The following is a 21,487-nucleotide window of genomic DNA, read 5'->3' on the forward strand; positions in this document are numbered from 1 at the left end:
AAAAAAAAAAAAAAAAAAAAAAAACCCCTTGGTTCTTAAGAAAAAATAAAACTTTTAGCCTCTGGTTTCCACCGGTTTCCATCAGTTTAAAAATCACATCCTCCGTTAATATTTCCATCCAAGTTGGAATGAAATTTCTATCACGTCAGTCAATCTCAAAATAACCCCGGCCGCTACCACGTTATATATAAAGCGAACACATCATATCACATGCAATTCCCAACCTCCACCTCCACCCAACGACGGAGACGGTGCTTGTAATTAAATTTGTTAAAAATAAATGTTTTTCTTTCCTTTAAAATTCTCAAGATACCCCTCATTTTTTATTTTTTTTTTAAAAAAAATACAAAGATGTTACAAAAATAGTGCAAATCTTTTTTTTTTTATATTACAAAAAAAAAAAGGAAAACTTCACTTATCTCCTAAATTGTCACACATTTTGCAATATCTCTCATAAAGTTCAAAACCTCTTTGTTTAATGTATCAAATTTTTAATTTTTTTTTTTTTTAATGTCCCTCATCTATTAGGATTTTTTTGTTAAATTCCAACAAAATTTTCAAAATACCTCCATTTAAAAAAAAAAAAAATTTAAATTTAGACCAACGCCTTAATCTCTGCAATTTTTTTCTTTGTTTTTTTTTTTTTCTAATACAAATAGGGGTATTTTGAAAAAAGTTAATGGAGCGATGAGATTGTAAACAATTAAAAGATTAATACACTCAATTAAAAGAAATTGAATTTTAAGGGGGTGACATTGCAAAAATGTTAGCAATTCAGGAGAGTTAAGTGAAGTTTCCTAAAAAATAAATACACGTACGTATGAATCTTTACAATTTTTTATTTTATTTTTTTTAATAAAAAACATGGGTCTTTTGAAAATTTTGATAAAATTTAACGAAAAATTCTAACAGAATAATATAATTAAAAGAAATTAAAAGTTCAACGCTCTTACTCAATCGAGAGTTTTTGAACTTAATGAACTACTTTCAAAACGGGTGTAAATTCAAAAATAATTTTGTAAAATTTCTCCAAAATTGAACTACAAGTATTATTTTTCTTGGAGAAGACTGAGAAAATAGATAATTTCAAATAGAATTAAATGTGTCAAATCATCTCGTACAATCACACATGTGATCCCCAATACTTTTCAAAAACGCATTTCACAGCTTTGAGTTGATAAGACCACAATAAATAGAGCCTACACAAAGGACACATTTCTCAAAACGCAGAGAACTTCGTGCTTTCTTTTTCTTCTATCTGGGAATAATTATCTACTGTACTTTTACTTAACCCTTCTCTCTATTTTAGCTGAAATTAAAAGATTCCACTTAGAGATAGAATTTAACTTTTGATAATCTTTCTCTCTCTCTCTCTCTCTTTCTGCAAGAGCTGTTATCTTTTATTAATTACTTTCTTTTCTCCTTGTGTACTACCATTTACCAGTACACCTGCTGTTCAGAATTCATTATGAGAATAAATATTTCCATGGTGATAATTTTTCCTGCTTTGTTATAATTAGTTCACCTGTTAATGCATGGATAAAGTAATAATTCATCAAAAAATAAAAATAAAAATTGTTTACTGCTTTTGTTTTGGTGATGCTTTGATATATATATACATAATTTGTAGACAAAGGAAAAATAACATAATGGATTTACATGCAGGCTGCAGCCAATGTTGCTCTTATATATGCTACTAATTAAATAAACTACTGCAGCCATCGTCATGCACAAATTATCCCTAACATTTCTCTGTGCTATTTACATATTCCGAGAAAGAGAGAGAGAGAGAGAGAGAGAAGTTGGGTGGCTGCAGCCCTGCAGTGGATAGCTTTGCTTCAGAGAGAAGTGCTTTAACTTTTTAGTCATGCCAACAAAGAAGCATGACTACACATCTTCTGATTATGTATAACCTTCCTTTCTGTTCTCTAAGATAGCCTCCCAGCTTTCTGCATGATACCTTTCTCTTTGAGTCATCTCTAATGGCTGCGCTGCTCATCTTCATTTCTAATTCCTTTTCCTTTCTCCTTCACACACACACAGAGAGAAAAAGATCTAGAGAGAGGGGGGTTGCAGGAGTACTACTGATGATGTTTAGAAAAGAGGTAAGAAGGGGTAGATATAAATAGAGGCAAGGGAGGAGGGGTCCAAGGCAGCAAATAAAATGCACCCACATTTTGGATTTCCACGCCCAAAAACTCTCCCTCTTTTTTGCCACCTCATCCTCTGCACCAACATTTATGAGGGCATCAACCACTAAGATAATTGGTCGGCCATTAATGAGAGAGAGAGAGAGAGAGAGATATTTGGGATGCCAACTTCTCATCACCATGTTTATAATACGAACAGTAGTACTATAGGAGTAATTTCGTGAAGAAACTCGGATGTTTCCTTGTCATGTCGTTTGACTGCCTCCAATGCACAACAGCTTTATCCCCCCAATTATTCAGCAACCATTATTTTCCACCTTGGCTTCTAGCTATCAGCATCAAAATTAAACAAAACAATAAAATAAAAAAATAAAAACACAAAACTAACAATAATGAACTCTAATCCTCAGAGAAAATCTCTTCAACACACTAATCAAATACTCGATATGATTAGTGTTGACAATATTTTCGATTGTTTCTAAATTGTGACTAAATCATTGTTAATATTGAATTTTCTTATAATTTTTACTGATTTATTTATTAAAAAAAAAAGAAGAAGAAGCTTCATATATAGGTCGATGCACCCAAGCAATATTGTCCTAAACAAAATCACTATTTTAATAACATATTAACGTACATACGGTAACAAGTAATCCGTACTCCTTCATAAATTTACTATAAACATATATATATATATATATATATATATATATTATATGGAAGGCTCTGAGTTCAAAAGATTGCAACAAAATCTGAAGGGCTTCTTCAGTACCCGACCGATGTTTACATGAGTGTTCATCTGCATATCCAGAAAACGCAGCATAATCCCACATGTCTTCTCTCGTGCTCCCCCCAACTCATTTGCATGGCAGCTTCCGATAACATTTTATAAGAGAAATGTGTTTCCTTTGACGTTGCAACATATTATCGTGTCTAATCTATTTTTTTGCTTCACCATTAATCAATCTAAGCATGATAATATATATAACAAAATGACGAAGTTAGTCAACTTGCTCTAATTATTGTCAAATATAGTGCGGTCTAGGGAAGTCTTGCCTATGCAAAGTTAACGACAAAAAACTACAAACTTCAAGACATAATATAATGTCAATATATAAAATAGGTAAACCTATGTTTATATGGACCAGAAGTGTAACCGGTTTAGGTGGTGCTTAAATGGTATTATTTGACTTAAACATGAACAATCATAATACTAAGTTAAAAAGAAAAGGCCCTCATTCCCAGAATTCATCTCCTTTTATCTTGGCACTAGAAAAAGAAAATATTAGCAACCAATTTTTTTTTTTTAAAAAAAAAATTATTGCCTAAAACAACCCCATAAAAAAACCTTCTAACGAAATTTTAAGGAATCTGAATCCATGCCTAAAAATGAGTCACCACTATCTAAGAACCTGTTTGGGATTGCGTTTGAAAAATACAGCTTTTAAGTCAAAAAGAGTTTTTGGGTAAAAGCTTCATTTTTATACTTTTGCCAAAAGTGCGTTTTGGCAATTTTTAAGCTTTTTGGACCCTTAAAAGCGCTTTTAATTTTTTTTACCAAACGAGTACTTTTTTCTTCAAACAAACTTTTTGAGTATTAAAAGTACTTTTAGGCCCCTCAAACGCAATCTCAAACAGACTCTAAGTCAAAAATCAATTAAAAATCAGAAAAATGATAAAAATATCAAAGGCTTATTATTGGATGGGGGTGGGCTTGGCCCATCCTTGTTGGAAATATATGATTTTAAAAGCCTCATTTAGGCAGGACCCAGGACCCACTACTAGGGGGACAATGGCGGAATAATTAACTAATTCCCAAATGACTCCATTGCCAAAACTAAAAATGGGGCCAGGATTTTGTCTCTAACCCTCATCAAGGTGTTCCTTGTTTAGTTTTTCTTTCTCCCAATATTACAAAAAGACATTGTTGTACAGCACAAAGAAGATATGTACGCACGTGATGATCTCGTGAAGGACATGGTCACTGCCTTTTATATACAAGGCAAGCTAGATTTTTGCTTGGTGTTCTTCATTAGGGGAGCCTCATGTCTACACCATGTTTCATCGATTTTTCTCATATATATATATATATATATATATATATATATATATATATATCTTCCTTCTTCATTAAAATAAAATAAAATTTCTTGGATGAACCAGTTGATCGTATCTTTGTCTTGGTGGATTCAAAGATTATGCAAATTTATTGGACAACTCCAAGTTGCTAGGTACATTGAATTAAGTTGGGTTGATTAAATTATTTAAGCAATCTCTAGCTTAAATCCCAAAACTTGGCATGCTATATGTATTTGTGAGAGATGATCAGATAACATCTCGGCTGAGTTGGCATGTTTCATTCACTATTAGTATTATTTTTTCATTTTTAATCAAGGGCGAATAGAGTATGCCAGCTCAGTGGAGATGTACGCTAAATGAACACCACGAAACATTTCTAAAAAAAAAAAATTGGATAGTAGGCTATTAAATTGAGTCGAAACCCTAGTAATATTGGGAAAACTTCTCTGGCTTTTACTAACGTTAGTGTTATTTAATAACGATGTCAAGTGATGTTGGTTATTGACTTATTGCCTATCATTATTATTTTTATTCCTACACAGAAAATTTATTGCGTCTATTTCAAGTGAAATTGAATAAATCAATTTTATAGTCTATATTAAATTTTGCAGATCTAATAGTGTATATATACACTGACATGGCATCATGTGCACCATTAAATATATCAAAACAAAATATTAACAATAAAATAGTTCCTCTCTATTTCACTCTTAAACACAAAAGGCTCAATGGGTACTGATAAAGTGTAGAAAAATTGATATTTCTTACGTTAGAATCTCAAATTGCCCTTTGTAATGCAAGCTGTAAAAGAGTACTTAAGATTAATTGTCATTGGGAAGATCCTTCAGGTCCAAATGGGCAAGGGACATTTTTTTTGAGTGCAACATCTCACACTGGATTCGATGAGCCTATAATGGCTGAAGACAGTTTTGTGGGCCATCATAAATTGGGCGTTTGGAAGACTTCCAGATCCATTGGGCTACATAGAATAAAAGGACGGAGATAAGATGATGCTAACACTTCCATATTGAGCCTAGCTACTACTCATGAAACCAACCCTTAGAAGGCCCTTTAGGCCTTTCAATTGGGATGGGCCTACTCGGTAAGAAGTAAGGCCATAGCCAATAACCCACCTAACCAAGTCCCAGCCCATTGACCATTTGCAGGCTCATGGTAGGGGCAACACAGAGGATCTCTACTCCTGCCAAGTCATTGTAACTATCTACTAGAAAAAGAAAAAAAAAACAAAAAAACTAACCACTACCCAAAAAGAGAATATTTGTCACTCCCTCATGATCTTCAAGTCCCACGGCCAACTTCAGCCTCCTTGCGGCGGAGGAAGTCTTTTGTATTTCCTTTAATCTTTTTATTATTTTCTCATAGTTTGTTTTGGATTTTGTGTCTTCTTTTTGTTGTTTTTGTTTCTTGTTATTCTTTTTTTTCTGTGTATTCGAGTCTCTGCCACCGTTGGTTCTTGTTTGTTCTTTGGGGTTTGGAGAGGTTTGTGAAACTTTTCCAGTTCCATGCTTCTCTCTAGCCCTTTTAGTTGTGCCATCTTTGACACTCCATATATAACCGCCTGTTTTGGTAACCCATTTTCTTGGTCCCCGCATGCTGCAGCTAAGGCGTACCCAACCAAAGAGTGCCACGTGTTTGGACAAAAGACCAATAAGGGATTCACGATGTTGATTATACTTTCTTTCAAGCAAAATGTTTAGTTTCATTAAAAAGTTCATCTTTTGGCTATTTTAATTTTAGGTGGCATGGCCCATTTTTCAGAAATCTATTAATTTATTGTTTAAAATCTATTAATTTTAAAATGGATCATGCCACCTAAGATTAAAATAATCAAAAGATAAACTTTTTAATGAAGCCAAACATTTCTCTTTCTTTCAATTATTTTCAAAACAATTCCACTTACTTAAGGCATCTCCGCTTGGATAGTCGACAAGTCTTTCTGCTCAACTTCTATTTATTTTACAGACACTCTCAACTAACCGTTTCTTATGTGATCAACTGTACTAACAATTCATAAATTATGAATCTGAATCTGAATCTGAATCGAAGTCCAAAATGGACGGTGTAGGAGGTTAGTGATGCTTATATACTTTAAATATAGTGCAGGGTACCCTGCATATATGTGTCGCATACACACGTTGAATCATATATAGTTATCATTGGTGTAGAAATAGAATAGTGCATGAACAGACAGACCAATCAAAACTGATTGGACCAATTGGGATAACCTGCCAAATGTTGGTTGTGGATTATGTAATGGTGATTCTTGAAAGATACCAACTTTGAACCTAGATAATAAGACAAGCCCATCTGGAGGACACCCAATTAGACTCTGCCACCTACGACCTTGGGAGTCTCAACCAACCCCATCCATGTAAGAGACCCCTCTCTCACAGTCTCACTCTCAAAAAGCATTAACTGCAACAGATAAGTAATCCCATAGTGTTGAGGAATTTGCTCATAAAAAAAGAAAAAAAAAAGAAAAAAAAAAAAGCTGATCACTTATTCCTCTTGGACGTGTGAAAAAAAGGGTTTTTGGTCAGGTTTTCAGGGGGGATGAACTTGAACTTGTAAAGAACAAGTTCTGCCTACACTCATGTGAATCCTATCAACTTGCTCAATGGGTCCAACTTTTCATGCAAATCCCACAACTCACTCATACACTATAAAGGAATGCATAAACCACCAACCATTTGATCATTTCATAAACGTGAGCTCTCTCCTTCCCACCATCATCTAAGTTAACTGCAAATATTCCTGAAAATCATCTTCCATTAACCCAACTCGATCCCTCCTTCAACAAATCTGTGGTTAAAAATGTCAGGCGAGGGAACAAGCGGTTCCATGCTTATGTTCGTCTCATCGGAAATCGGCATCGAGGCTGCAGAGTCGAAACGGCTGCCGTCTTCAAAATACAAGGGAGTGGTCCCCCAGCCAAACGGCAGGTGGGGAGCGCAGATATACGACAAGCACCAGCGCGTGTGGCTGGGAACATTCGACGAGGAAGAGCAAGCTGCGAAGGCGTACGACATTGCAGCACAGAGGTTCCGCGGCCACGACGCCATCACGAATTTCAAGCTTTCTCTGGAGGCCTCCGCCGGCGAAGACGACGTCACGGAATCATATTTCCTGAGCTCTCACTCCAAGGATGAGATTGTCGACATGCTCCGTAAACACTCTTACGCGTACGAGCTCGAGCAAACCAAGTACAGCATTTGTGGATTCCACGGCGGCGCCGCCGCCACCGCAGGGAAAAGAGTCAGAGGTGGTGATGATCAAGCCTTAGCCAGGAGGGAGTACCTTTTCGAGAAGGTGGTGACGCCGAGCGACGTGGGGAAGCTTAACCGCATGGTTATACCAAAACAGCAGGCGGAGAGGTATTTTCCGTTGCCTGCTGAAAACGCAACCGAGGGTGTCGTTTTGAATTTTGAAGATGATATGGGGAAGGTGTGGAGGTTTAGATATTGCTATTGGAGCAGTAGCCAGAGCTACGTTTTAACCAAAGGGTGGACCAGATTTGTGAGGGAGAAGAGCCTGAAAGCTGGGGATAGGGTTAGCTTTCATCGATCTGATAACAAGTTGTTCATAGATTGGAGGCAGCCAAATGGATCAGGTTTTGTGGGTGTGCCGGATCATAAGGTTAACCCATCAAAATCTGTGGAAGCTGTGAGACTTGTTAGGTTATTTGGTGTCAATATTTTACAAGCACCTATAAGCTAGTGATGTATTATGGATAATATAATAGCCAATAGGAGGACTATTGCTAAGTTTACAAAGTATTTAAAAAAAAAAAAAAAACACTTTTATAAAGTTACTTAGCACAACATGACCGAGAAGAATATGAATTCAAATTTTGGGAATTCGGTCGTGTTGTGTGACATCACTTTGTGAAAGTTTTTTTTAAAAAATATATATATATTTTTTGTAAGCCTAGCATTTCTCTAATGGTAGCGGAATGGGTTTGTTGTAAAAGACCTTAATTTAGTGAACTACAAATATTTTACTGAGTAATATTATTTAGTAGACTCTGATATAACTAAGTTGATAACTTGATATAGCAATAAAATTCAACATTTTTCTGTGTATGTTTTTAAATGTGCTGATTAAATGATTGATTTTTACTGACACATCAAATCGCTCTACCAAATAAGACGTGTTATTTTTTGATCTCCTTTTCAAATCGATCATTGGATTTCAAAAGGAAATGAGAAAATAAAATAAAATTACTCATATTTCACTTTTGAATAATGTTAAATACTCTGCTCTCACTTAATAGGGTGATGTAATAGTACTCATTAGTCATGGTATCAACCTTTATTTAGAAAGGAAAAAATTCAAACGTTGATGACCATTGCCACGTCACTCCCTTAAGGTGGAAGTGGGATAAGAGTTGTGTTTTTATAACGAGTAACTCAACTTTCATTACCTTCCCATACAATTGAACTGATGTCGTAGAGTTCATAATTCATTTTATATATATATATATATATAGTACTCTTCAACTCTGCAAGGAGTTGCCCAATATCCACAGCTCATCCATAGCCTTTCAATCAAACTCGTTGGGCCTTCTTTTTTGGGTAACTATGTGGCCCATTTTCATCAACACTGTGATCTGGAAACCATAACTCAAAAATAGGTCAAGTTTCTCATTTCACTCAATATGTTGAGGGGATCCTGATCCCTTTAAAAGACCCAAATATGGAGTAGAGAGCCTAGATGTTTGCAAAGAATTGCTGCAACAATTTTGAAGTCTTCTCGAATGGCTACATCAAAGATTCGTTTATAGAAAAGTTTGTAGGAAGGGGGCACCATTTGGCAAATGATGGACAGGGCTTTGCACTTGAAATACAGGCTGATCAATGATCTTTATAGAGTAGACCATGTTGGGTTGGACGGTGATGGATACCCACAAAGACAGTACTGCTATTATTGATAGAGAAAAACTGATCCATTAACTGTTTGATGAAATAACTCAATGACTCCCTAGCTACTCCGATTTACTTGAATTTTCTTTTCAAGATTATTTGGTCCGCCTCTGCCCGTGCCTGTCTATCTTGTGAACCACCTTCTGCTAAGTTGTTTTTGTGTCAAAGGGCCGCCAAAACTGAACCTTGGTGGGAAGTTAACTGCATGCATGTAAGAGAGATCTAGGGCCGGTGCTGTTTTCCATGTTGTTTGTAACCGAGTGTTTTGCATGAAATGTTTGGGCTCGATTTTCTGTTTTTTCTTAAGGAACTCCTACTGATTGTTAGTAATAACCAAAGGATTTGTAGATTTGATGAGTCTTAGAATGTGGATTTTGGTGCTATAAATTAAACTTGGATGTTTTCCATTCGACTACTCATTGTCTAATGTTGAAATCTTGTGTGATTTATAGTGGAGTGTAGTTGGATTTTGTGTGTATAAGTTAACATGCAAAGCGTCCCTTGGAGTTTTAGTCAAGATTGAAATAAAATAAGGGGATTAACAACTTTAAGCTTTCTCATGTTTGGTTACTTTTGCAATATCACTCTTATTGTTATGATTTAGGGTTAAATCAGATAGTATAAAAGAAAAATACCCAAGATTGACCTTTTCTTTTATTATTAAAAACGAAATATTTTAGGAATTTTGATTCCTTTGTAGAATTTAACGAAGAATTTTAACGAATTAGTCACATTGCAAAATTTTGGAACAAGAGAATTAGACTTTGCAAATTTTTAAACTTTAAGGTATGATTGCTAGCACCTAAACATGAGGAGTAAGTGAAACTGTGAAAGTTTCCAAAAAAAAATTAAATATAATGAGAGCACTCATAGCAGCCTCGATCTTCAAATTCACTTTTTTGGTTAAATTGGTGAGCCAATTTAATCAAAATAACTTAAATGTACACTTTTCAGCCTCACTACTTTAACAAAAAAAATTTGGTGAGATAAACAGTACTCACTAAACTTAAAATTTACTATTCACTCACCTATTCATTAAACAAATATATATTTTTTTCTCTCTCCTTTTTTCTTTTCCTTTTTCTTTCCCTTTTCTCTACAACCTCTCTCCCTCTTCAATGAAATCAATGTATATATTATGCCATATAATTATATTACTGCTTAATGATAGTAAAGATGAAAAATCCTTTTTTTTTAAAAAAAAAAAAAAACTTTCTAGAATTGATATGGGGGTGGAAATTAATAAGCCAACGTGTAACAATAAAAAATCAACCATGAAAAACATTATCTTCTTCCAATAGAAATTAAAACTAAGAAAATGAAAGAAATATTACAAATTTTTAAAAATATTATTGTTAAAATAAGACAAATATTCTTAAAATAGAACATTAAAAAAATACAAATATTCAAAAATATAAAAGTTAGAAAAAGAATATACAAATCATTAAAAATAATATTTAAATAAAATAGTAAAAGTGAATTAGAAAAGTAGTGAAACTGTTATGAGTGCTCTAAAAATATGAGTTGTTAAAATAATCAAAACTGTATTTTTAATTATTTTAATGAGTAAAATTTGACAAGGCCGCTAAAAATCCTCGGACATACTTCTAATGATAAATGCAAACCTAACAAATAAATTGACATATAATAAGATAAACAAATAAGACAAAATATGCAACGATGGTAGATTAATTTCTCTTTTGAGTGACAAAGCGAGTGCACTTAAAAGCGTCCTAATTGGCCGTCTGGAACTTTGACAACCACTCGTCCTAATTGCCCCCAAGACCCAAAAAGTAGTATGAATGGTCTTTGTCACAAAGGACGTAGCACAAACAGAGCGCCATAGCATAGCATCTGTAGCATCTTACACACCCTTCACCCTTCATCCCTGCATGATGCATCACAACCAAACATGATGGTACTTCTTCACTCACATGGCCCCTCCTGGCTCCTCCCACCATCAACCTGCCTGCAACATTCATCAACATACAACCAAAGATAAATGCAGATAACAAGAAGATGCCACTCATTTCTACTTGCCTTTCATATTCGCTATCAAAATTCAAAAAAATGTAGAAACAGAAAAGCAGAAGCTGTAGACTCTTCTAGTCTTCTTCCTCAGCATATCAGAAATATGAAGGGAAACAAACTATTTCAATTACCACTAACCAGAAAAGTGATACAAAATGCACTACAAGAACCAAAAATAAAAAATAAGGAAAAACAGGAGGAGTGAATGGGTAATTTGATTAATGCATTCCCTTGGGAATCTGCTCAACAAGCTTAGCGAGCATCATATGCTTGCTGCACCATGCCTCCACCAGCTTGGCCTCTTTGCTCTCGGCATCTCTCTGCAACGCATTGAGCTCTTCTCTGTACTCGCTCTCAATCCTGCTCACAAAAGACATCTCCTCCTCTCTCAAGGACATTATCTTTGCCTCAATCTCCTCCATTTTCTCTCTTCTCTTTCTTGCTTTCTCCGACTCCAGCTGCTGCTCCAGCCTGCTCAGCCGCCACGTGGCCTCCTTCTTGTGCAGCACCCAGCTCTGCCTCCCCTCCTCCAGCTCCTTGTAGTACTGGATCAGCGTACCCGTTTGCTGGCCCGGAAGCACGCGGGTCGGATTCACGTCCGGGTCTGGAATCGGGTCGGACGGAGAGAGCGAGAGGCTGACGGAAGGCGACGACGTAGTGGAGGACGACGTCGTGCACGAAGGATTCAGGTTCATCCAGGAGGGGAGCACGGACGACGTCGTAGAAGATGAAGAGTTTGCGGACCGGAGAGACAGAACCGGATCAGGGTCGGGCACCGGACCCATATGAGTATTCGTATTCAGGGGCTGGAACGTGTAGTAGAGCTTCGGCTGAAGCACGTACTTCTCTGCGAATGTCTCCAAGATGTGGTCGTACGGACCCTGAGCAACTCTCTCCGGAGAACCCACCACCGCTGACGCCGGAATATTCCCGTCGGTACAGTCCGAATATTCCCCCGCGCCCGCGGCGCTGCTGCTGCTGTTGCTGTCCTTCTTCTGTTTTTGTTGCTGTTTGAGCTGCTTTTCCTTGAAGACCTCCCACCACTTGCCGAGGCGCTTGGGGGTGCGGCCTGGGACCTCGGCGGCGATCTTCTTCCACTTGTTGCCGTACTTGGCCTGGAGGGAGACGACGAGGGACTGTTCCTCCGGGGAGAGGGAGCCCTTTTTGAGGCCGGGCTTCAGGTAGTTCTTCCAGCGCTCGAGGCAGGATTTGGGGTCGCGCTGGAGGGGCTGCCCCATGCGCTGGGGGAGGAGGTTCCACTCTTTGGGGCCATATTGCTTCACGTAGGCTCGGAGGAGTGCGTCTTCCTCTGGCTGCCACCGCTGACGCTCCTTCATTTCAACATCATCGTTTCTGCTTTTGAGATGGTCAGGATCATTGGCGATCCATCTCTCTCACTCACTCACTCACTCTCGCTTTCTCTTTGTCTACGCCATAGTTGATTGGGATGTGTATATATATATATAGGTAAAGGTCGTATCTTTTTCTCTGTTTCTGTCCGAGAGAGCGATTAGAATTTAAGAATGGAAATGCGAAGCGACGGGGTTTAAAGAGTTGGAAAAGGCTAGGATGAGGGTGGCCTCATCTCCCCACTCATAGGCTCTCCTTTTTTCTATATATACAAATGCGGCTTGCGTTCTATTTGTTGTAGATAGGTGTCTAACTCACATAAATATACGGTAACGAAAAGCGGTAGACTTTCCAAATATTTTACAAAAATGAACAGGCAATCACGGAGGCAAAATGATTAAGTTCTAGTGTTCTACAATTTTTTGGTTCCGAATAACTACAATTTAAAGCCCTACTGGGGTGGTCGGCCACCTTAAATGAGTGGTCGATCATCTCAAAATCGTTTGGAATCATTCAATACATGTTGGGGCAGATTCATTATTCAAAAGAAGTTTTTAGAGCTAATTCTACCACCACCAAACATGGCCGATTTAACAAATTTTAAGTCCGCTTGTACTTTAGTGGGGTTGTGGTGACGGGCTCGCCTTCCCTGGCAGTAGCCATTGCTCAAACCGGACATTCCACAGCGGGTGAAAACCCCGATAGTAACGCCCAAGGAAAAAAATTACACTGGTCGCTCATTTCCACCCTTAAATTAAAAATTAAAAAAAATAATAATAAAAAAACAAATTTCAAGCCTCTACAATTCCTATCAAGAATTGTAGAAAATCTTAATATCATTAAAGGCAAAAACAAGTGTTCCTCAATCCAAGCTATGTTTGTTGGCGATATAACCACATCCAACATGAACCTAAACCTAAGTTTCATTTTAAAACCCATCAAATAATTTATGCTATTCATATATTTTAGTCTGTATGTATGAATGATTATTCAATAGGGTAACTTTCTTTTTTTGCGAAAAATGAACAGTAAAAACAATCGTGATTCGTGATGGTTGCTGCCCGTTCAGTCTTCAATGTATCAAATTTCATGGTAAAAAAAGGGCGAACGTCTCGTGGTAAAGCAACGAGGGAGACGACGTCATAACCGTGCAAAGGGTTGCTACTGTTGTGGAGAAACACGTGTTAAAGTATAGAGGAATTGAGCAATGGGGGGTATGGGCAGTGGAGGGCATTGGGAAAGGTGAGGATGTGCAGTGGCGTATTGTGATTGGTGCGTGATAGTACGCAGTTTTGGTGAGCGTAGGGATACGGTTCTACTTTTGTTTGGATGTGCGAGAGTGAGTTAGAGAGAGAGAGAGACTGAGAGGGGTCGGGGGTAAAGGGAGCAGAGTGAGACAGAGGGCAGAAGGGGTGGACAAGACTGGACAGGACAGTGAGAGCCCCTGTTGTTTCTTACGTGTGTACCTAGATAAGGAAGATGCCGAGTGGTTTTTCCGGTAAAGCAATTTTGATGCTCAAAATAGGAAAATTATGTGCCTTTTTTTCTATTCCGAAAAGTATGTGCCTTAGTTGGTTGGTTGAGCGTGGAATTAAAGCACCCCACAATTTCTAGGTTTAAAATATGGTCACCCCATGCCCTATCATTTTTGAGGTGGGGGCACTACCCTAGAGGGGTCCGTTTCCTTTTTATTGTAGGGGCATAATTGTCTAAAGAACAAAATGCACAGAGGGGATCCCAGTCCATTATATTTAAAGAGTAAGTAGGTGTGTTTACCAGACGACTAAAAAAAAAAATTAATTATTTCTCTAAAAATTAATCATAATAATTTTATTTTTTATATTACATCTATCATTTTTTATTATTATTTAAATAAAATAATTTTTATAAAATAATTTTTTTTTTACTTTTTCATATAAAATATTTTTATTATTATTATTATTTTACATCAATCAAATCTGCTATAATTTAAGTTCACTTTATTTTTCTAGTTCTTTGCCAAACATACCCCATAATGGTCTCCTACACAATAAACCACAACTTAAAACTATTCGACCACACCAAAAAAGAAAAGCATTGTCACCGCCCATTTTAAACCAAGATACTCAAAAGAATACTCAAATCCTCACAAATTTTTACATTTTTAATGTTTGGATTTTCCTTTACCCTTCCCTATAATTATTGTACTAATTTCCCAATAAATAAGTTGTAAGATTTGCTCCTCATAATTCACCCTATTGCATTAATAGTATTCTGTACTACCACATGTGATACACGTACAATTGCCACAAAGGCCAATTTACACATTGTTTGGTAAATTTTTCCCTTCCACACCTTCTCTCACCATCTCATCCAAAACTCTCTTACTCCAACCACACGCGAATGGAGTTAGACTAGAACTCGCATTCTCATCCTTCACCTTGCACATAATAACGTAGACATGCATTAGTCTAGGTACATATTATAGCTAGCTTGATATCTTATCCTATGCTTTAGGATTCAGATTAAGAGACAGTACTGTGATTTCTCTCAAAATAAATGGGAAATAGATGTGAAATGTTTCTCAAAAGATAATAAGAGTAGAAAGTTTTGTCTTTTTTTATGAAAGAAAAAAAAAAAAAACAAGAAAGTATCCTGCGGGTTATGGAATGATGAGGGACTGCCATGCATTGGCGCTGTATTTTGTATGCATGCGAGTTTAAAGGCAAACCCTCCCAACGCGTTTATCGGATCTGTTGGTGGCCGCTTCTCTTGTGGCCTTTGTCTTTAGCTACCTATGCTCCTCTCTCTTAAATTGTAATGCGTGCCAATAGACTCAGATTTAGCCTGCCATGGATACACCTCCCCTTCCCCCCCTTCCCTTCAGTAAATAGTAGATCGTGATTGTGAAATCTAGTGTCCTTTTAGGCTTTTACTCTAATTTCATTTACTTCTTCCCCTTCCCCTTTCAAAGATTTAAGAACCCCATCAAGTACTTTTTAATGGTTTTTTTTTTTTTTTTTAATAGGAAGGCGAGAGGACAAAAATACATCTTCATTATAAGTAGTCGGATATTATCTAATTTAAATAAAGTTAAAAAGATCCTAATTCCCTTTTTTTAGAATTGATTTTTTTTTTTTTTTAATATGTCCACACAAAAAGGGAAGAAATAATCGAATTAATGACTTCTGCTTCTTGAAGCATAATCACAAACCGATTGAATCAGTGGTGAATATAGAAATTCGTATTAAAAGGGGCGATAAAAGGTAAAATTCATATTAGGAGGGATGGAAGAAAGAGGAGTATAAGATAGGATAAAAATATTTTTAAAAAAATTGGGAGGGAGTGCAACCCGCCGCCGCCCCCATTTGCATCCGCCACGGGTTGAGCTACCTTGGAGACTTTTTTAGAGTCGATTGTCTAATGTGGGAAGAGTCTAATAATTAAATATATTTATTATGACAATACAAAATTTGTATTTGGTCCCTACTCCCTTCTCTTTCCCTTTCACCAATTTATCAGATGCTTTGGCCGATGGAATACAACGTGTTTTGGATTGCGTTTTTTATCTTTTGTTTAAGAAAGCATTCTCATATATATATATATATATAAGTTGTTTGTTCAAATTTTATTTTAAAAACAAAAATAAAAAGTGTGAAGGAAAAAGCCATAACAAATAATGCCAACATCTCATAAACCTCTCTCAACTAAAACTTAATTTTTTTTTTTTTTTTTTTTTTTCGTTGTGTTGGAGGGGCCATGGGCCATGCACCCGTCACCCCAGTTCCGTCCATGATGACAGGTCTACCCTTCATAATGCATGGACGTTTGTTTCTATTGTGATTGTTAAGTTTCATATTGAGAAAATATAAAAAATAAAATAAAAAAGTAGGTAATATATCAAAGAGGACCCAAGCCCATTAACTTATATTTTTGGGCTAAATTGGAATTCAAATATGTATATTATTGTTAATTTCTTAGGACGGGTGTCTAAACGCGTCTAGTTTGAAGTTGTGCCCGTTTCCGCAACTTTTGTACTAAATGTTGGGTCCGACTTATAGAAAGTATAAATAAAAATAGTATGTAATATATTTAAGTGGATCTAAGCTCATTAGTTTAAACTTTTAAATTATAATGGTGTTCATATATACATATTAATGTGCCTAAACTGTTTCTCTCTCGGAGTACTTGGTTTACAATTGAAGATGTCATATCTTAATTAAACTCATATAAATATATAAATTTAATTATTTAATTGTGAGGAGGAGATATTGGAGACTTGCCCCCAAGATCTTCTTGGAAAGCCCGTGAACCTCACCCCAGCCATGGAGCGGAGCCCCAACCCAGTGTTGCTAATTTCACTGACCAATTAATTAAGAATGACAACAGAGATTAATGGCATTTGATAGTGGCGGCTGGTGCGAGTATTGTTGGTTGATTAATATTTTTAAATTCCATCAGCTGGTTCATGGCTGCTTTTTGACAAGTTGATGGCTTATTTTGTAATCTCATATGCTTGTGGAATCACTGGAATAAAACTGCTTTTTAATGAAACAATCCATAATTAAAGTATGACCAAATGTTTGCCATCATCACATTATTAGCATGGGCATTTCATATTGTTTAGACATACACAGCAGCATATTCGTACTAGTCTGTGAAACCACAATCATCAAGTTCCATCTTTTGTTGGGTATACAAGTTAGTGTAAAAAGAATAAAATTTTACATTGAAAATATATAAGAAGTGTGAGTGATTAATATAATATTGTTGGGTTTAAATTTATAGGTTTAAGTTTTTGAGTTATATGATGTCTATTATGGGCTCACAAAATTAAAGGACTCCCAAAAGTATTAATTTCCTAACAACTAGTATCAGAGTCAAGTTTAGTTTCATGGGATGAGTCTTCGGAACACGTTTGATTTGCAGTTGTGCCGGCCCCCACAACTCTTGTACACATGACGCTCTTTAAAATGTAAAAGACTCATAAACGAGAGATAATTGGTCCAATCTGGTGATGAACTCACGTAAAAGGAAGATTGTTGAGTATAAGTGTGAGTGTAAAAAGACTAGATATCACATTGGAAATATATAAAAAGTGTGAGTGGTTAATATAATATTGTTGCCCCAAACTCATTGGATCGGGATCCCCAACAATAGTTGGGGAATTGCCCATCATTTTTTTTTTTTTTTTTTTTGAAATCTTAGCCATTGAATCTCATCCAAGGGTCTACAAGTTGCCACTTGTCCCACTAATTAAAAAATAATATTTTATTACTTAAAACTTTAAAAATTAAATATAAAACAAAATAATAAAAAAAGCATAGGGTGGCCAGCCACCCTAGCTGAGCTATGGGGGTGGCCAGAGCCACTCCCAAAGGCTGGTTGAGGGTGGCCGAACCACCCCTGGGGCCATGAGGGTGGATTCGGTCACCCCCAAGGACCGGTTGAGGGTGGCCAAAGCCACCCCTTAGGGCCCAGGAGGTGGCCGAACCACCCCCAACTGGCCCTTGAGGGTGGCAGGAGCCACCCTTATGGCTCAGCTGAGGTGGCCGACCACCCCATATTTTATTATTATTATTATTATTATTATTATTTTTGTTTTATATATTATTTTTAGAATTTAAATAATAATTTATTTATTTTTAATTAGTAGGACACGTGGCGGCTTGTAAACCATTGGATGATATTCAATGGTCAGGATTTCAAAAAAAATTTGATGGGCAATTCCCTAGCTATTGCTAGAGATCTCAATTCAAACTCATGGGCTTAAGTTTTTAGGTTGTGAGGTACCTCAACATATTATATTATGGATTCACAAAAGGACTCCTTAAAAGTATTAATTTTTCAATATCTTTATGTTATTAATGTTATAAATTACATTTTTATTTTATAATAATGATGTGGTAATCTCAACTAACACTTGGTCCATAGAAATCTTACATAGGTTACATTCGAGTTAATCGCGTATTATTTCTAAAAAGTGTTGGCCATAATAAATCAAATGAAGAGGTATGAAAAAAAAACAAAAAAAAATGGAAGATGTTCGATTCATTGATAGATCATTTGCTCTTTGTAAATTTCCTTTAAACCAGTTTGGAAGAAATATCCTCAAACCCAATTAAAATAGTGTCAAGTGTCTATAAATATGTAAAACATTATTATAACTATTGAAGAGTCAAAACATTTAAAAATCATGACCTTTGATAACTCGTGGAATGTCTACAAGCTCATGAAAAGATGCTCAATGAGAAGAAGTAAGAGCCATTAGAACGTTCCCAAGGGGTAGCTCAAAACCACATTTTATGAAGCGAAGGTCATTAGTTCGAATCTCATCTTCTCTTCCTTTGTGTGAACATGTAAAATAATAATAATAAAAAAAAAAAAAAAAAAAAACCATTAGAGCAAATTCTATCTACATAGCTCTTTCAAATAAAAGGAAGATGAGTAAGAAATAAGTCAAAGAGGACGAAGACATGGACGAAACCGAGGCTTAGGTAGAGGAAGATAGTTAGAATGGTTGCTAGAATTTTATGGGCATATAGATGACATGAGAACCTTCAGAATCTAGCCAAACTCGCATTATTTACTTATAAGATTATGTAATTGGTTTGGAATGGACAAGTTTGATATTTGGTTAGGGTTGATATTTGAATAGTCTTGCTTGCTATTTGGGTGATGTACAATGAATAAGAGAGTAAGGAACTATGATCAGGGGTAAACAGATTAACCGTTTACCGCCTACTGACAGCTTATCGACCGCCATCGAATTGTTACCAATCGACAATCGATTTTCGACGGTCGGTAGGTGAACATCGGTTCAATTCGGAAGATAGTATAATTTTTTTTTTTTTCCGGTTAACCTACAATTAACTGATTTAACCAATTTTTTATATGAATTTTAAATTTTATCTGGTAACTTTTCTTATTGTGTTTGTTCAGCTGAAGTAGTGTGTGTTTGTCCAGCTGATTTCCTTTATATCGTTAATTCAAGAAATTTATTTCTGAGGAGAATTTTTTTCCTTCTATTTTTAGCAAATTTGGGAAAGAAAACAATTTGTGAAGGCACTAAAACAAACATTTTAATTGCCAGTAAACTGAGCTGCCAAACGTGGTCCTTACGGAACCGACTTCCGTCCAATTCCAAATACGGTGCGTTTACACCCTCTGTCCTCCACGCAGTTGCACCGTCCATCAATAATATCTACGATTCTACAGCCTAAGAGAAGCACGTGATTAAACCCCCTGTATATAAACAATCAGCGCCTCCCTACTTTTTCTTCACCAAATTTTCTCTCTTTTTCTAACAAAACTTCGCCTTCACACCTACCAGAAGCAAGCTCAACAATGGCTTCTCTAAGCTCTGCTCCGAGAACCATCCATTCTTCTGAGAAACTGCCATTTACAAGATCTCTACCCACTACTTCCCCCGCCATTAACACACTACCCTTCAAGCTCTCAAACGCATCTCTCACCCAAACCCTCAAAATCCACACCATCAAACCAAAAAGCCACAGCTTTTCACTCCCCATAAGATCATTCACTTGCAAAAGCCACGCCAGCCCATCAGATTCTGCAAGACCCAGTAATCATTTCTCATATTTTCTCACTAGATTTCACTTTTTTGTGGTTCTTAGAGATGACCCTTTTGGTTTTTGTGTTTGTTTTTGCAGCCAAAGTTCAGGAGCTGCACTTATACGAGGTCAACGACCTTGATCGTGGAAGCCCTGCCTACCTCCGATTGAGTAAAAAGACCGTCAATTCCCTCGGCGATCTCGTCCCCTTCACTAACAAAGTATTTTATAAGCAATTAACTTCTTCTTTTTTTAAAAAATTATCTTTTTTCCTTTACTTTCTATCACATAATATAAATTATAACACCCTGCTTTCTTCTTTTCTCTGTTTTTTCCACAGTTGTATACCGGTGACCTGAAGAAACAGGTGGGGATCACACAGGGATTGTGTGTTTTGATCGAAAACAAACCGGAAAAGAAAGGTGACCGGTACGAGGCCACCTACAGCTTTCAGTTTGGAGACTACGGTCACTTGGCGGTGAGGGGGTGGTATCTGACATACGAGGACACGTATCTCTCTGTGGTTGGTGGGTCTGGGATCTTCGAGGGGGCGTACGGGCAGGTGAAGCTACAGCAGATTGTGTTCCCCTTCAAAATTTTCTACACGTTTTACCTGAGGGGCATCAAGGAGCTGCCCGAGGAGCTTCTGGTCAAGCCCGTGGAGCCCAACCTAGCCATCGACCCCTTCCTTTATTATGTGTCCCATTGGAAACCTATTTTACGTGTGTTATTTTCAGGGTTATCTTCGGTCCCTCTTGACAAACAAAGTGCATGAGTTGTTTTAACTTCTGTTCTGCGGTTTGTAAAGACAATGTAGTTGAGTAGTGCAAAAATAAGTTTATGATGTTTATTTTACAATGCTCAGATAATGGTATCCAATCTATGTGTGTGATTTTGGGACATGACATCCTAATCAACATTTAGACCATCAATGGCAATAAGAATTCACGGCAATTACTTGTCCTAGTAATTTGGTTTGGTAGTATGAAAACCGACTCTTAACAAGTTTAAAAATAATTTTAAAAGTCACATTATTTTTAGAAGAACAAAAGTAACATGAAAAACTTGTGACATTATTCCTTTTATCCATCTCATTTTTCTCCTCCCCGAAGTTGTCAAAATCTTAAAAAATTAAAACCTCGTGGATGTCATCAACCCCATTCTTAGTTGCCATAAATGAGTTTTTTGGGGAACACAATATCGCCGGTGGGCATTTTCCGTCGAAATCCCACACCGATCAACAAGAGAAAGAAAGTTCTTCACACCCTTGGAACTTTCTGATTTTCCTTGTGAACATGAACGAGTCTTTGACCCTTCGTCCCATTCGTGGCACGTTTCACGTTTGTTCTCTACCCTCTACATATTACATATATAAGTTGCA

The 21,487-nt window shown here is 36.6% G+C and overlaps 3 protein-coding genes across 3 annotated transcripts; 2 read left to right on the top strand and 1 right to left on the bottom strand.

The window, feature by feature from the left end:
- The first annotated feature begins 6,752 nt into the window (after positions 1 to 6,752).
- On the top strand, positions 6,753 to 8,243 carry LOC132180421 (AP2/ERF and B3 domain-containing transcription factor RAV1-like). Its single transcript, XM_059593229.1, has one exon. It carries the CDS (start codon positions 7,065 to 7,067, stop codon positions 7,965 to 7,967), a length of 903 nt encoding a protein of 300 aa, XP_059449212.1. The 5' UTR covers positions 6,753 to 7,064; the 3' UTR covers positions 7,968 to 8,243.
- A 2,949-nt stretch (positions 8,244 to 11,192) lies between these two features.
- On the bottom strand, positions 11,193 to 12,776 carry LOC132181684 (protein rough sheath 2 homolog). The gene has a single exon (XM_059594925.1). The coding sequence runs from the start codon at positions 12,538 to 12,540 to the stop codon at positions 11,422 to 11,424; it is 1,119 nt and encodes a 372-aa protein (XP_059450908.1). The 5' UTR covers positions 12,541 to 12,776; the 3' UTR covers positions 11,193 to 11,421.
- A 7,025-nt stretch (positions 12,777 to 19,801) lies between these two features.
- Positions 19,802 to 21,008, top strand: LOC132182579 (allene oxide cyclase, chloroplastic-like). The gene is made up of 3 exons (XM_059595864.1): positions 19,802 to 20,117; positions 20,206 to 20,327; positions 20,447 to 21,008. The coding sequence occupies exons 1-3, from the start codon at positions 19,880 to 19,882 to the stop codon at positions 20,879 to 20,881; spliced, it is 795 nt and encodes a 264-aa protein (XP_059451847.1). The 5' UTR covers positions 19,802 to 19,879; the 3' UTR covers positions 20,882 to 21,008.
- The last annotated feature ends 479 nt before the right edge of the window (positions 21,009 to 21,487 follow it).

The sequence above is a fragment of the Corylus avellana genome, chromosome ca5, assembly GCF_901000735.1.
Source record: "Corylus avellana chromosome ca5, CavTom2PMs-1.0".
Lineage (NCBI taxonomy): Eukaryota > Viridiplantae > Streptophyta > Magnoliopsida > Fagales > Betulaceae > Corylus > Corylus avellana.